Source organism: Rhinoderma darwinii, chromosome 3, assembly GCF_050947455.1.
Source record: "Rhinoderma darwinii isolate aRhiDar2 chromosome 3, aRhiDar2.hap1, whole genome shotgun sequence".
NCBI classification, from domain to species: domain Eukaryota; kingdom Metazoa; phylum Chordata; class Amphibia; order Anura; family Rhinodermatidae; genus Rhinoderma; species Rhinoderma darwinii.
The window spans coordinates 47,283,078-47,297,986 of NC_134689.1; the positions used below are offsets into that span (position 1 = coordinate 47,283,078).

Sequence of the window (14,909 nt, forward strand, 5' to 3'; positions counted from 1 at the left end):
TTGACTTCACCAGCCCCATATGTAGCACAGACTCCAAAAGGTCATAGTTTCCACTGCATTTACAGGGTCTACCAGTGGGGGGTTAGGAAATGATGACATGGGGTTTTAGGTAAAGGACTGCTGCACATATAAATTAGTCTGGGCCGTCATTTTGCATTATTGCATTACGAGAGTCATAACTTTTTATTTTTCCGTTGACTAGCTGTGTGAGTGCTTGATTTTCATGGGACGACTTGTAGTTTTTATTAGTTTCATTTTGGCGTAAATGCGATTTTTTTTAATCAGTTTTTATTATATTTTTTGGGAGGGGAGGAGACCAAAATACAGAAATTCTCACTGTTTCTTATATATTTTTTTAACGGCGATCATGTTTACTTTATTCTGCGGTTCGATACGATTATGGCAATACCAAATTTATAACGTTTTTAAATGTTTTACTACTTTTACACAATAAAATCACTTTTTACTAAATAAAATGTTTTAGTGTCACCATATCCTGAGAGCCATAACTTTTTTTATTTTTTGTCGACAGAGCAAAGTGAGGGCTTGTTTTTTGCATGACAAACTGTACTTTTTATTGGTACCATTTTGGGGTGCTTGTGACTTTTTATTCCATTTTTTTTTTAAACAACGTGACCAAAAAAGGAATTTCTGCCATTGTTTTTTATTTTATTTTTTTACGGTGTTCACCATGCGGGATAAAATAATATATTTTTAGAGTTTGGGCCGATACAAACGCGGCGATAACCATTATGTATAGTTTTTAATTATTTTATAATTATAAAGGACTTGATCAAGAAAACAGGGCGATTGTTTCTATTAAATAAAACGTATTTATTTTTCTAAAACTTTATTTTTTACACTTAGGCCTCATGCACACAACCGTAGCCATGTGCACGGCCGTGATTTCCGGGTCGGCCAGCCACGGAGTGACAGCCGCGGTCTGTGCACATGGCCGCGGCCATTATTTTCAATGAGCCCATGAAAACCAGTGCATGGCCCCATAGGAATGAATGGGGTCGCAATTCTCCCATGGATTTTCGGGGGAATTGCGGCCGCAAAAGCACGCTCGTGTGCATGGGGCCTTACTTGGGGACTTGAAGATCTTATCATCTGATACCCTATACAATACACCGACAAAGCGCTTGTAGCGTGAACCGGTCGTTGGCATCCTCCACATCAAAACAGACCGAGATCAATATCAATAAATCCCTTTATTGCCACTGTGGCGTGTGCCTCGTATTTTCTATCCTCTACAATCAAGTTTTATATATGTGCTGTTCTCTACCGATGAGCACCCTGCGGGCAACATTTTGACAGCTGTATGCTACAGTTGAGAGATATGAAAATACCCATAAATCTTTGCCATTTAAGAGACCTTCTAAAGCTTTCAGAGCGTCCCAGACTGCAGTTAGTTTTCTTAGGTTTGACGAAGCTCTTGATAGATTGAGATTCCAGGATCCCTGAACCATGTTTTGACCTGACTGGCATCTGTGGTTATAACTACTGGATTTTCTTCTGGTCTCCACCACATTAGAGATTGTTTCAATCTGAAAGGCATCTTCTTGTGGTTTAGAGATCTTAGTTTCTTGTCCCAACATGACAGCAGGAAGTTCTAAAGAGTTAGTGTGCCTGGGCCCATCTGACTGCTGGAACTGAGGAGATCTGTAACCCCAATACGGACATTATTTCCCTTATTAAAGCTAAAGTCTGATAACTGATGGAAGTGACTGTTTGGAGTAGAGAGTTTCTCTTCTCTCTTGGTAGGAAAAAAGTCTGAACCTGTGAGTTCAAGAGAATCCCTAGAAAGACCTTTGTTTGTTCTGGTATCAGGTCTGATTTTTACAGGTTGACAAGCCAGCCCGAGGATTACAAAAGTTAGAGTCATTTTTAGATGGGAATTCAATCTTTGTTCTGAATCTGGAGAGATTAATAGATCATCCAAATATAAGATAATTAGTATTTCCTTTTGCTGAAGATAAGCTGCGACTTCTGAAATAATCTTGGTGAAGATTGTGGGGGCAGACGAGAGGCCAAATGGAAGGGCTTGGAACTGAAGATTATGAACTTCCCTCTTCAACGTTACTGCAAACCTCCGGGATCTTTGCGAATCTGGATGTATTGGTACATTAAAGTATGCATCCTGTAGGGCTATCGAGGCCATGAAGCAATAGGCTCTGAGCAGATTGATTGTAGAAGCAATTATCGCCATCTTGAATTTTTTGTACTGGATGTGTTTGTTCAGACGTTTCAGGTTTATTATTACTCTGATTTTTTGGTTTCATTTGGGAACTAGAAACAAAGGGGAATAATTACCCTGGTTGTGCTGGAAAGCCTGGACTGGAATCACAACCTGTTTTTGAAGGAGAATCTCAACTTCTCTCTCTCTCTATATCTTCCTGATGGGAAAAAGGGATTGAGATTGGACTTATAAAACTTTCTGGAGGAAGGGAGCTGAACTCCAGTTGATAGTCCTGAGACACTATGTTCAATATCCATGTACTTGGAGATTTTTGACAATGTATTGGTGAAGTATCTTAATCTGCCCCCCCTCCCCCCCACAAAAATTCAGGAGGTACATTCTCCAGTGTTGGCATTAAACATGAACCATCTGTTTTTCTGCCTCTGATTTTGTCATCTTGGATTGCCCTCTCTTTTCTTAGCTTCTTGAAGGTTTTTTTCTTTGGTTCCGAAAGGGCAGTTTCTGCTGGAAGAAGCGGGTATCTGAATGAAAACCCTACTTTCTATCTGAGGATTTTTCAAGATTATGATCTACAATTGTGCCAAATAACCGATCACCTTCACAGGCTATAGAACATAATCTAGATTTAAATCCAGCATCTCCTGCGCAAAAATGAAGTTAGATCTTGGATTTTAGGTGATCCTCTAGTTGTTCCATCCAAACTTTTAAGGCTCTTGCAGTACATGATGCAGCGATACTGTTTAAGAGCTGCTGTGCTGGAATCCCACATTCACTTAAATGTCCACTTAAGGGTATGTTCACACGCTTAGCAAAAAATGTATGAAAATACGGAGCGGTTTTGAAAAGAAAACCGCTCCTGATTTTCAGAAGGTTTTTTCTTAGCAACTCTAGAGTCATCTTTAAAAACTGCTCAAAAACCGGCTTAAGAAGTGACAAGAACTTCTTTTTCGCGGGCATTGTTTAATGCGGCCGTTTTTTTTTTAAACGGCCCGTCGGAACAGAAAGCAGTTTTTCCCATTGAAATCAATGGGCAGATGTTTTGAGGCGTCCTGCTTCAGATTTTTCGCCAGTTTACGGCCCGAAAAACGGCCGAAAATAAGCCGTCGGAACATAGCCTAAGACTACCTTCTGCTTTCTTGTTCATTATTCGTCAGGAAAGGGAGTTTGGAAAATCTCGCTACCGGGGCATCAATTCTAGGGGTCTTAACCCATTTTTCGGAATCCTCTTGAGCGAATGGGTATTTACGCTAGAAGTTCCTGGGAAATCGCCCCGTCTCAGGGTCTGTCCATTCTTTTTAAATTAAATTCTGAATATTCTTTTGGAATGGAAATACTCCTCCTTCTGGAGTCCAGCCCCTCAAACATCTGATCCAGGATAGACCTGGGCTCCTTCAAATCTTCTATTTTCATGGTGGCTTTTATCGCCTTATTAAGAAACTGTCCTGCATCTTCCACTAAAAATAACAGTCTTACACTATTATCGTCCAGAATCGAATTCTCCCACTTCCTGATTAATATCAGAATTCGACATTTCCCGTGGGATAGATCTAGACGTGGACAGCATAGGAGAGGGTGGATGGCCTTGAGATAATGCTGCATCCACACCCTCCCGTATCATTCTTCTGATAGCCTCACAACCTTCTCCAAACATCTCTGGCATAACGCTTTCTTGTGTGTAGCTGGAAGCGATTTTTTGCAAATTCCAAATTTTTTATTACACCAGACTTTCTGAACTCCCTCTTTACCTCCCGGAAAAAATAAACATATATAAGATTTTTCCAGTCAAGTATTGAGGCTTTTCAGAGGGAGGTGGTTATATAAAAATATAACCATGTTCGCTCTGGGCTGGGCGCTCTGGATGGGTCAACAGACTCTGCAGAGGACATCTAAACCGAACTAATAATGAATCCAACAAGTGGCAGCACTGAAATAACTTAAAAACGACTATCCATGACAAACTAGCACTGCTTGTGTTTAAAGAAATTTTGGCGTCAAATTATTATTTTTTTTTTAAATTAGACTACATTTAAGAGGCTGGCTATGCTTCGCACTATCCAACCCCGGTTAGAGACGCTGGTCCCATGTGTAGTGAGGGATTTTCCTTGCCCAAGGGAAATCCCTGAGTCTGGTGCTGTCAGGTTAGCGCTGACCCCAGTTACCATTCTTATGCTGGTGCGGAAGCCCGAGGCTGCCCGCACTGCAGGGCTTATGCCAAGGAGCTGGAGAGGGGACACCTGCCGCTCGGAGTCCAGGTTCCTGCCCTGGCCCTCCCTTATAGAGATACTGCTCGTTCATCCAGGGGAGAGAAAGACCGGGGCGCATGATGAAGATACTGATACACTCGCGGATCCTGCTTCCCATGTCCCAAGGGACAGGAAATAACCGGAGACGGTAAGAAGGGGGGGGGGGATTTAAACTGCATCCTGTTGCTTCCTGCCCCTTTGGAGGCGGGGAATCCCTCCTGGTGGTGCTGTCGTGGAGGTGTAGAAGCAAAAACAAACTATTTCAAAAGTGTTTTTAATTGTGCAAAAGTAGCAAGACATGAAAAGACCTCTACATATTTGGTATTGAGGAAATCTTACTAATCCATAGAATATAGGTAACATGTTATTTATACCGCACAGTGAACGGCACAAATCTAAAAACGCATAACAATGGCGGAATTGCGTTTTTTTCTTCCCATTCTCCCCCAAAATGAAAACTACATCATCCCGCAAAAAACAAGTCCTTATGTCGACGGAAAAATGAAAACGTTCTAAATCTTTGAATGAGACGATGGAAAAACGAAAACAACTTGGTCTTCGGGTATGTCCAAAAGAGTAAATATTGCAGATTTTCCGCAGCGTATTCCATTGCGGAATATCCGCATCGTAATACAGTAGCAGTAGAGTGAATGAGATTTTAACAAATTTCAGCCACACGCTGCGTAGAAAATCTGACAAAAATGTGTTTACAAAATGACCTGCGGTGCGGTTTTTCAATGCGCAGCATGTCAATTTGCTGTGGAATCATTGGTTTTATGTTGCGGGTTTTCTCCATTGCATTCAATGGGAGGTAAAACCTGCAACCATCCGCATATGTTTGCGGCGGAAAAACAAAAACCCAAAAAACGCAACTCAGAAAATAAAATAATCTCTATACTTACCCGTCGTCATGGCGACGCGTCCCCCTGGCATGTTTCATCCCATGTGACCGCTGCGGCCAATCACAGGAAGCAGCGGTCACATGGAATGAAACGTCATCACAGAAACCAAGCGGCAGTACGCGTCGCCATGATTATGGGTAAGTATAAGCTTTTGAAAATTGTATTTTTTTTATTTTGTATTAGTGTTTAACTAAAGATCAGTAAGCCGCTGTTCACATCAGCATTGCCCTTCCATTGAAGGGTTCCGTCTAAGGTTTCCGTTGGGTTAACCCCTCAACAGAAAGGAAAACTGAAGCCTTAGCTTCCATTTCCCTTACCATTTGATCTCAATGGTGACAAACGTTGCTAAAGGTTTCCGTTTGTCACCGTTGTGACAGGGTTGCATTGTTTTAATGGAATCTATAGCGCAGTCGACTGCGCTATTGGTTCTGTCACGATCAACGGAACCCTGTTACAACTTAGATTTTATTAACTTAGATGTGATCGTTATTAGCAAGATCCTGTGTGAGAGTCACACACAAAGGACCAGTACCGGTGCCTCCAGTGCAGCTGATCTGACAGAATTGGCTTTGATGGCAGGATAGAGCTTCAATGTATACAGGATACAAAGAAGTTGTATCTTTAAAAAAAAAATAAAATACATCAAATAATTTTTTCATTAAAGTCAATTTAAAAGTTATTTTAAATCAGAAAAAATAAGAAAAGATTTTGTTCAATGGTGTACATAGGTTTTAAGAACACAAATTATTTAAAAATGAGACAGATGCTCTTTGTGAGATGCATGTTTAATTCTGTGCTAACTCCTTGGCACAAGATAAATTGAATATCATCAATTCCTTCATTCTCTCTTACCGACAGATCTTTGAATGGATGTAGCAAAAGCCCAAGGGGAAGTTTGGCTTTATTTAGCAGAGCCTGTGTTTGAGGGATGTTGGTTAAAGTACAGCGGAACAGCCTATGAGAAATAATATAAACAGAGTAAAGTTCAGTAGGTTATTAATACCATTATCGTAAGCATTTTTATAATGAAGCAGCAATTGAACGTTTTCATTCAATACCGACAGGACAGCGAGAGCTTATAACCACAAATAAAAAACTTCTCCAAAATATATATATTTCTCTGCGGTACTCAGACAAATATGTATGACTGATAAAACAGGATTTTTTTTCAGTACTCACCATAAAATCCTTTTCTCATCCAGTTCATCGGGTGATATTGCTCCCGCGTTTTTCAAGGTTTTTATGTTCTGGATTGTCAGTTTGAGGGATACTCCTCTATTGTTTGACATACCTTTTCATACCCTGTATCCGCTTCTCCTACTTCTTGCGGACAGACTGAATAGCGCCATGTTTTTGGGCAGGGCATAACCACTTTTTTAATTTCCTAGTGACAACAGCGTATACCCATGGTCTCTGCCCCCCCCCCTCCCCAATGAACTGGACAAGAAAAGGATTTTACATTGAGCACTCAATAAAATCCTGAGTACTCTATTGTAAAATCCTTTTCTTGTGCATGCAGAGGGAAAGGTGTGAACTTCGTCCTCTTTACACACTTTTTTGTCAAGATTTACCATTTGGCCGCCTTGCACAACTGAAGGGCAGGAACCTGATGGCGCACAGCCCAGCAAGCTCCAAAACGCTCTGGTAGAGTAGACCGTGACCCGAAAAATGGGAGCCTTGCCCCAAATGCTAACAGTTAATCGAATCTAGGGAGTGATAGTGGCCTTAGAGGCCGCCAAACCATTCCTGTGACCCTCCAGGAGGATAAAAAGGAAATCCGGAAGCAGTGACAGAAAGGTAAGTCTGCAAGGCATGGAAAATATCCAGGTTGTGGAGGGAACGCTCCCTCGGATGACTGGGAGATGTACAAAACGATGACCTCATTCATGTGAAAAACACAGAAACAACCTTCGGCAGAAAAGAAGGTACAATGCGGAGCACCACCTTGTCCAGATGAAGAGTGAGAAATGGAGAACAGCAAGAAAGCCGTCAATTCAGAGCTCCTTTGGATGGAGGTCACCGTGACTAGAAAATATACTTTCATGGACAGAAGACAAAGGGAGATGTTTTGCAAGGGTTTAAAAAGGAGCAGTCTGTAAGACCTCCAAAACCAAATTGAGATTCCAAGAAGGAATCGGAGTGTCGAAGGCGACGCCCAGGAACAGGATCTTCTGGGATAGAGACAGTCAAGATTTGGAGCGGTTGATAATCCAACTGAACCAACTTAGGGTGTCCGGAGAAATCTGGAGCGCTGTCTCATTGTCCACCCTTAGAGGAGGACTTGATTAAAACGATGTTCAGGAACAGAGTGACCGACACCCCCCCCCTGCCAGAGGAGCGCATCATCATGATGGAGACAACCTTCATAAAAAATTTCTGAGCATAGGTCAGACCGAAGGGAAGAACCTCAAATTAGTAATGTGGGACAATACTGCAAAGTGCATGAAGGGCTGGCGAGTCTAGCAAATAGGAACCATGGAGATACGAACCTTGATGTCCACTAAGTAAAGAACCTCCGCCTGTTCCATGGAAGCGATGACAAACCGAAGGGACTACATCAGAAAATGACGGAGCCCGACATGAGCGTCCTTTTGCGGTATGACAAAAAGGCTAAAGTATGATGACCCCCTTGAAGGAGCAGTGTCGAGTGCTCAAAAAAAAGGTGGCCGTCCTTGAGGGGACTGTGGAACAGCGGACTGAAAAACTGGAGGAAGGGAAAATATGATGTATCTGGAGGCAACCACTTCCTGAACCCAGGTGTCCAAAAACATCTTGCTCTCAGACATTTCTAAGTGCAGAAGCCTGATCCCTACCCAAGCTGAATCGAGTGGGGGTACACCATCAGACAGAGGTGGCCTTACCATATCCAGCCTTTGCGGATGGAGATCGAGATCACCAACAGTGGTGAGCCTTGAAGGAAGGTTTAGCCTTCTGATCTCGGTGAAACTGCAGTCTGGAAGAAATGGTGTTGAAGAACCCACGAAAGGACAGAAAACGAGGGCCAGCCCTTTTGACCCCATTTTGGAGAAGATGGGTGCTCTTGCCTACCGTAGCCTCTGATATAATCTTGTCCAATCTAGTTTCAAAAAGACGGGAGCCTGAAATTGGGAGCATAGAGTTAGGACCCGCTTGGAAGCCATATCAGCATACCAAGCTTTAAGCCAGGTTGTCCTGTGAATAGAAACGGAAGAGGACGAGGCCTGAGCTACCAGAAGGGCTGCCTCAAATAGGTACTTGGATGCATTGGATAAGATGAGACAGGATTACCAGTTATTCCATAGAAGAACCCGAAAGTAGGCCATGACTGAGTTTGTGCACCCATTTAGTAATAGCTTTGCTAACCCAGACAGAGGCAAAAATTAGGTGAAGGGTGTAGCCAGAGGCCTCAAAAGTTGTTTTAGAAAAGGATTCCACACGGTGATCCACAGGATGTTTGAAGGAAGTGAAGTTCACCATAGGCAAAGTAGTAGCTTTGGCTAGATAAGAAACAGGAGGGTGCACCGCCGGAGACCTAACCCACTTGGAAGAATTCCCTTCCTGAAAAGGATAGGAGACATCCAGACGGCTACAGTGAGAAAACATCTTGTCCGGGTGTTTCCATTCCTTAAAGACAATACCTTCAAACTCCGAATGGGCTAAAAAGACCGATTGGGGACGTCGAGCCTGAAGAAAGGAAATTGAGTCAGTTGAAGGAGACGGCTGTGAAACGGTGACCTTTAAGGTGTCACAGACAGAGTGTCTGATATTCCTCCTAAGTCAAAAGATGCAGCAGCACTTGTCAGGAGGCCCTGTGTCTCCAGCAGTGTCTGTCCGAATGCAGGAGAAGTGCTGCAATTGGCCGCTGGTGGAGATTTAAGGGGACTAGCCAATCAAAGGGGCAGGCCGAGTCCCCATGAGAGGATAGTGATAAAAGCACGCTGGTGCGCGATTGGAAGAGAGGGAGAACCGCCTTCCTACTTGAAGACTACTATGTAGTAAAAAAATGGCCCCGTCGGTGGTAGGCCAGTTGAAAATGGCGCCCAGCAGCAAAAAGATGCAATAGCGCTAAAACAAAAAAACGTGTTACCGGCGGTGGCCCGGGAGGGGGGGGGGGGGGATTCCTTCCTTCGTCTCCAAGATAGATAAGCAAAGTATGAATAGCTCAGTGTCTGTGGGCAGAGTATATCCTATAGAAGATGCAACTTTTTATTTCTTTCTTAGGGTATGTGCACAAACTCAAAAACGTCTGAAAATATGGAGCTGTTTTCAAGGGGAAACAGCTCCTGATTTTCAGACTTTAAGCCACTCTCGATTTTGGCGCCTTTTTTTACGGCCGTTTTTCGATGGAGTCAATGACAAACAGCTCCAAAAACGGCCCAAGAAGTGAGATGCACTTCTTTTTCGCTGCCGTTTTTTTTGCGCTGCCGTTTCTCAAAACAGAACAGAACGCCGTTTTCCCCTTGAAATCAATGGGCAGATGTTTGGAGGCGTTCTGCTTCCGATAAGCAGTGTGAATATACCCTTAGTGTCAAGCCTCCTAGTGGCAACAGCATATACCCACGGTCTGTGTCCCCCAATGTAAAACTAGAAACATGCATTGTAAAAAATACTTAAAAGGGTTGCCCACTTTCAGCAAATAATTTTTTGTATAATTACATTTTACAAAATACTTTCTGTATTAATTCCTCACGGTTTCCTAAATCTCTGCTTGTTGTTATTCAGTAGGAACATTCATTGTTTACCTTCAGCGGATACATTTCCGTCCATGGTTGTGTGATGGACACACTGGTGCTGGGATCGTTAGAAGACACAGCTCTGATGCACATACTGTAACAAGCCTTAAGGCCCTTTTACACCGGCCGATAAGCAGCCAGCGCAGCCGAGCGTCAATCAACGAGACATCGTTGATCGGCGCTCGTTTGCTCCTGTCGCACGTATGGGGGCACGCGGTCGTTACTCCGATCGCTCATCCCCATACATCATCATCATGTCGGCAGCTCGTCTCACTGTTTACAGAGGGAGACGCGCTGCGGACAACGAGAATCTTTTACTTTAAAACGATACCATCAGCAGATGATCGAGCATTTGCTCATTCATCTGCTGATCGTTCCCCTATTATCCCGTTATATGAACACTCGTCTACACGATCTGCCAGTGTAAAACCCCTTTACACCTGTCTGATCACCACATGACCATGGACAGAAGTTTATCCACTAGAAGTAAACAATACACGTTCCTACTGATAACAAGCAACGATCTTAAAAACCGATCTGTGAATTATTTTTAGCTACGGCGTTCACCCGGTGAGTTAAATGTGATATTTTACTAGTTCAGACTTGTGTGAAAAATAAGAAAAAAGGGTTTTTGTTTTGTCTACAATTTTTTTTAAATGATATTAAAAAATATTTTACTTTTATTTTTAGCCCCACTAGGGGACTTTACCATTAGAAAGATAAATCACTCATGCAACACTTATGTGTTGCCTCTATGCCTCTATCTGTGCTCTAGTAGGCTTAAAGAGGCTCTGTCACCAGATTTTGCAGCCCCTATCTGCTATTGCAGCAGATAGGCGCTGCAATGTAGATTACAGTAACGTTTTTATTTTTAAAAAACGAGCATTTTTGGCCAAGTTATGACCATTTTCGTATTTATGCAAATGAGGCTTGCAAAAGTACAACTGGGCGTGTTGAAAAGTAAAAGTACAACTGGGCGTGTATAATGTGCGTACATCGGGGCGTGTTTACTACTTTTACTAGCTGGGCGTTGTGTATAGAAGTGTCATCCACTTCTCTTCACAACGCCCAGCTTCTGGCAGTGCAGCACTGTGACGTCACTCACAGGTCCTGCATCGTGTCGGCACCAGAGGCTACAGATGATTCTGCAGCAGCATCGGCGTTTGCAGGTAAGTCGATGTAGCTACTTACCTGCAAATGCTGATGCTGCTGCAGAATCAAGTGTAGCCTCTGGTGCCGACACGATGCAGGACCTGTGAGTGACGTCACAGTGCTGCACTGCCAGAAGCTGGGCGTTGTGAAGAGAAGTGGATGACACTTCTATACACAACGCCCAGCTAGTAATAGTAGTAAACACGCCCCGATGTACGCACATAATACACGCCCAGTTGTACTTTTACTTTTCAACACGCCCAGTTGTACTTTTGCAAGCCTCATTTGCATAAATACGAAAATGGTCATAACTTGGCCAAAAATGCTCGTTTTTTAAAAATAAAAACGTTACTGTAATCTACATTGCAGCGCCGATCTGCTGCAATAGCAGATAGGGGCTGCAAAATCTGGTGACAGAGCCTCTTTAACCCCTTAGTGACTAAGCCTGTTTTGGCCTTGTGGACACAGCCGATTTTTGCAAATCAGACATGTGTTACTTTATGTGGTAATAATTCCAGAATGCTTTTGCCTATCCAAGCGATTCTGAGATTGTTTTCTCGTGACATGTTGTACTTTATGATACTGTAAAAATTGTGTCGTTAAATTCAATATTTATTTATAAAAAACACCAAAATTTAGAAAATTTGCCAAAATCTGAATTTTTCTAAATTGTAATGTATCTGCTTGTAAAACAGATTGTAATACCACACAAAATATTTACTAGTTAACATTTCTTATATGTCTACTTTGTGTGTGCATTTTTTGAACGTCCTTTTATTTTTCTAGGACGTTACAAGGCTTAGAACTTTAGCTAGAATTTCTCACATTTTCAAGAAAATTTCAAATGTTAAATACTTTTGTGTTAAAAAAAAAGACAAAAGTATAATAGGTATGATACCTATACCAAGAAAATTTCAAAAGGCAATTTTTTCAGGGACCAGTTCAGTACTGAAGTGGCTTTGAGGGCCTTATATATTAGAAAGTCCTGATAAATCACCCCATTTTAAAAACTGCACCCCTCAAAGTATTCAAAACAGCATTCAGAAATTATTTGAACCCTTTAGGCATTTCACAAGAAATAAAGCAAAGTAGAGGTGAAATTTACAAATTTCAAATATTTTTTTACGAAATTCATTTGTAATACGTTTTTTTCTGTAACACAGAAGGTTTTACCAGAGAAATGCAACTTAATATTTATTGCCCAGATTCTGCAATTTTTAGAAATATCCCACATGTGGTCCTAGTGCGGTAAAGGACCGAAACACCGGCCTCAGAAGCAAAGGAGCACCTGGTGGATTTTGGGGCCTCTATTTTATTAGAATATATTTTAGGCACCATGTCAGGTTTGAAGGTCTTGTGGTGCCAAAACAGTGGAAACCCCCCAAAAGTGACCCTATCTTGGAAACTACACCCCTCAAGGAATTTTTCTAGGGGTATAGTTAGCATTTTTAGCCCACAGGTTTTTTGCTAAATTTATTGGAACTTGTCTGTGGAAATGAAAATCTACTTTTTTTCTGAAAAAACATACAATGTTTTCGTTTTTACAAGGAATAAAGGAGAAAAAGCACCCCAACATTTGTAAAGCAATGTCTCCCAATTACGGCAATACCCCATATGTGGTAATAAACTGCTGTTTGGACCCACGGCAAGGCTCAGAAGGGAACGAGGGCCATTTGGATTTTGGAGCGCAGATTTTGCTGGAATGGTTTTCGGTGCCATGTCGTGTTTGCAAAGCCCTGGAGGGATCATAACAGTGGAAACTCCCCAAAAGTCACCCCATTTTGGAAACATCCCTCAAGGAATTTTTCTAGGGGTATAGTTAGCATTTTGACCCTACATGAATTTATGGGAATTATGCCGTGAAATTGAAAATCTACATTTTTTCTAATAAAATGTAGTTTTAGCTCAGATTTTTTCATTTTTACAACAGATAAAGGAGAAAAAACACCCCAATATTTGTAGAGCAAACTCTTCTGAGCACAGCAATACCCCATATGTGGTCATAAACTGCTGTTTGGACACATGGTGGAAGTTAGAAAGGACGGAGCGCCATTTGACTTTTGGAGCTCAAGTTTTGCTGGAATGGTTTGCGGCCCCATGTCACATTTGCAAAGCCACTGAGGGGCCAAAATAGTGCAAACCCGGCAAAAGTTACCACATTTGGGAAACTATACCCCTCGTGGAATTTATCTAGCGGTATAGTGAGCATCTTGACCCCACAGTTTTTTTGCTGAATTATTGGGATTATGCAGTGAAAATGAAAATCTACATTCTTTCCACTAAAATGTTGAATTGTTTTCATTTTCACAAAGAATAAAGGAGAAAAAGCGCCCCAATAATTGTAAAGCAATTTCTCCCGAGTCCGGCAATACCCCATATGTGGTCATAAACTGCTGCTTGGATACACCGCAGGGCTCAAAAAGGCAGGAGTGCTACTTGGCATGTAGATTTTGGTTGATTGTTTTTTGGGCACCATGTCGCATTTGCAGAGCCCCTGAGGTACCCGTACAGTAGAAACCCCTGAGAAGTGACTCCATTTTGGAAACTATACCCCTCAGGGTAATCATCTAAGGGTGTACTGAGCATTTTGATCCCACAGGTGTTTCCTAGATTGTATTAGAATCAGGCAGTGAAAATGAAAAAAAAAAAATGTTTCCCAAAAATATGTAGTTTTGCACCCAATTTTTTTTTCCACTAGGGGTAATAGGAGAAAAAACACCACATAATTTGTTACCCAATTTCTCCCGAGTACGGCAATACCCCATGTGTGGCCCTAAACTGCTGTTTGGGCACATGGCAGAGCTCAAAATGGAAGGAGTGCCATGTGGCTTTTAGAGCACAGATTTTGCTGGACTGGTGTGTGGGCGCCATGTCGCATTCGCAGAGCTCCCTTAGGTACCAGAGTAGAGTGTAAAACCCTGAGAAGTAACCCCATTTTGTAAACTACACCCCTCAAGGCATTTATCATTTGCCTGGACATATGACAGGGCTTAGGAGTGAAAGGCGCATGTGAGACCTATTTTGGTGATTTTCGCAGCATTAGCCCACAAGGGCAGGGCTCTGGGGTCAAATATTAAAACAAACCCCCAAGTAGTGACCCCCATTTTGGAAACTGCACCCCTGAAGGCATTTTATTAACGGGTGTGTAGTGAGCATTTTAACATGAATGCTCAGTGGATGGTGCAAAGTGAAAATTGCAAATTTCCACAGGTATATGCCATTTTAGCGCATAATATTTTGTGCCCAGTTCATGCCACTGAAGACAAATACCTCAAACTGTTAAGCGGGTTCTCCCGGGTATGGCGATGCCATATATGTGGACGTAAACTGCCCGTTGGGCACGCTGCAGGACTCAGAATGGAGAGCGCGCCATTTGGCTTTTGGAGCGCAGATATTGCTTAGTGGTAGTTTAGTTTGGGGTTTTGCTGGTATTTCAGTTTATGATGTGGGGGCATATGTAATCTGTGCGGAGTACATCAGGGGCATAATAAGAGGGTTTTTATAATGGGGTAAATAAATAATAATTCATAGATATGTGGCCGGTGTCGCACTGATAAATGGTGCCAGATCTTATCCGCTTTTGGAACACTCTGCACATTTTGCATCGCCAGAACTTGGAGCTGGGTGAGGGCTTATATGTTGCGGGAAAATCTGTAGTTTTCATTGGTACCATTTTGGGCTACATGTGATTTTTTTG

The 14,909-nt window shown here is 42.3% G+C and overlaps 1 protein-coding gene across 2 annotated transcripts in view; it reads right to left on the minus strand.

Moving 5' to 3' along the window:
* Nucleotides 1–14,909, minus strand: part of SEC24A (SEC24 homolog A, COPII component) — a 129,931-nt gene that overhangs the window by 60,183 nt on the left and 54,839 nt on the right. For both annotated transcript variants that reach the window (XM_075856331.1, XM_075856330.1), the window contains exon 7: nt 6,201–6,303. In XM_075856331.1, the coding sequence (XP_075712446.1) occupies nt 6,201–6,303 (103 nt within the window). The remainder of the gene's footprint in view (nt 1–6,200; nt 6,304–14,909) is intronic.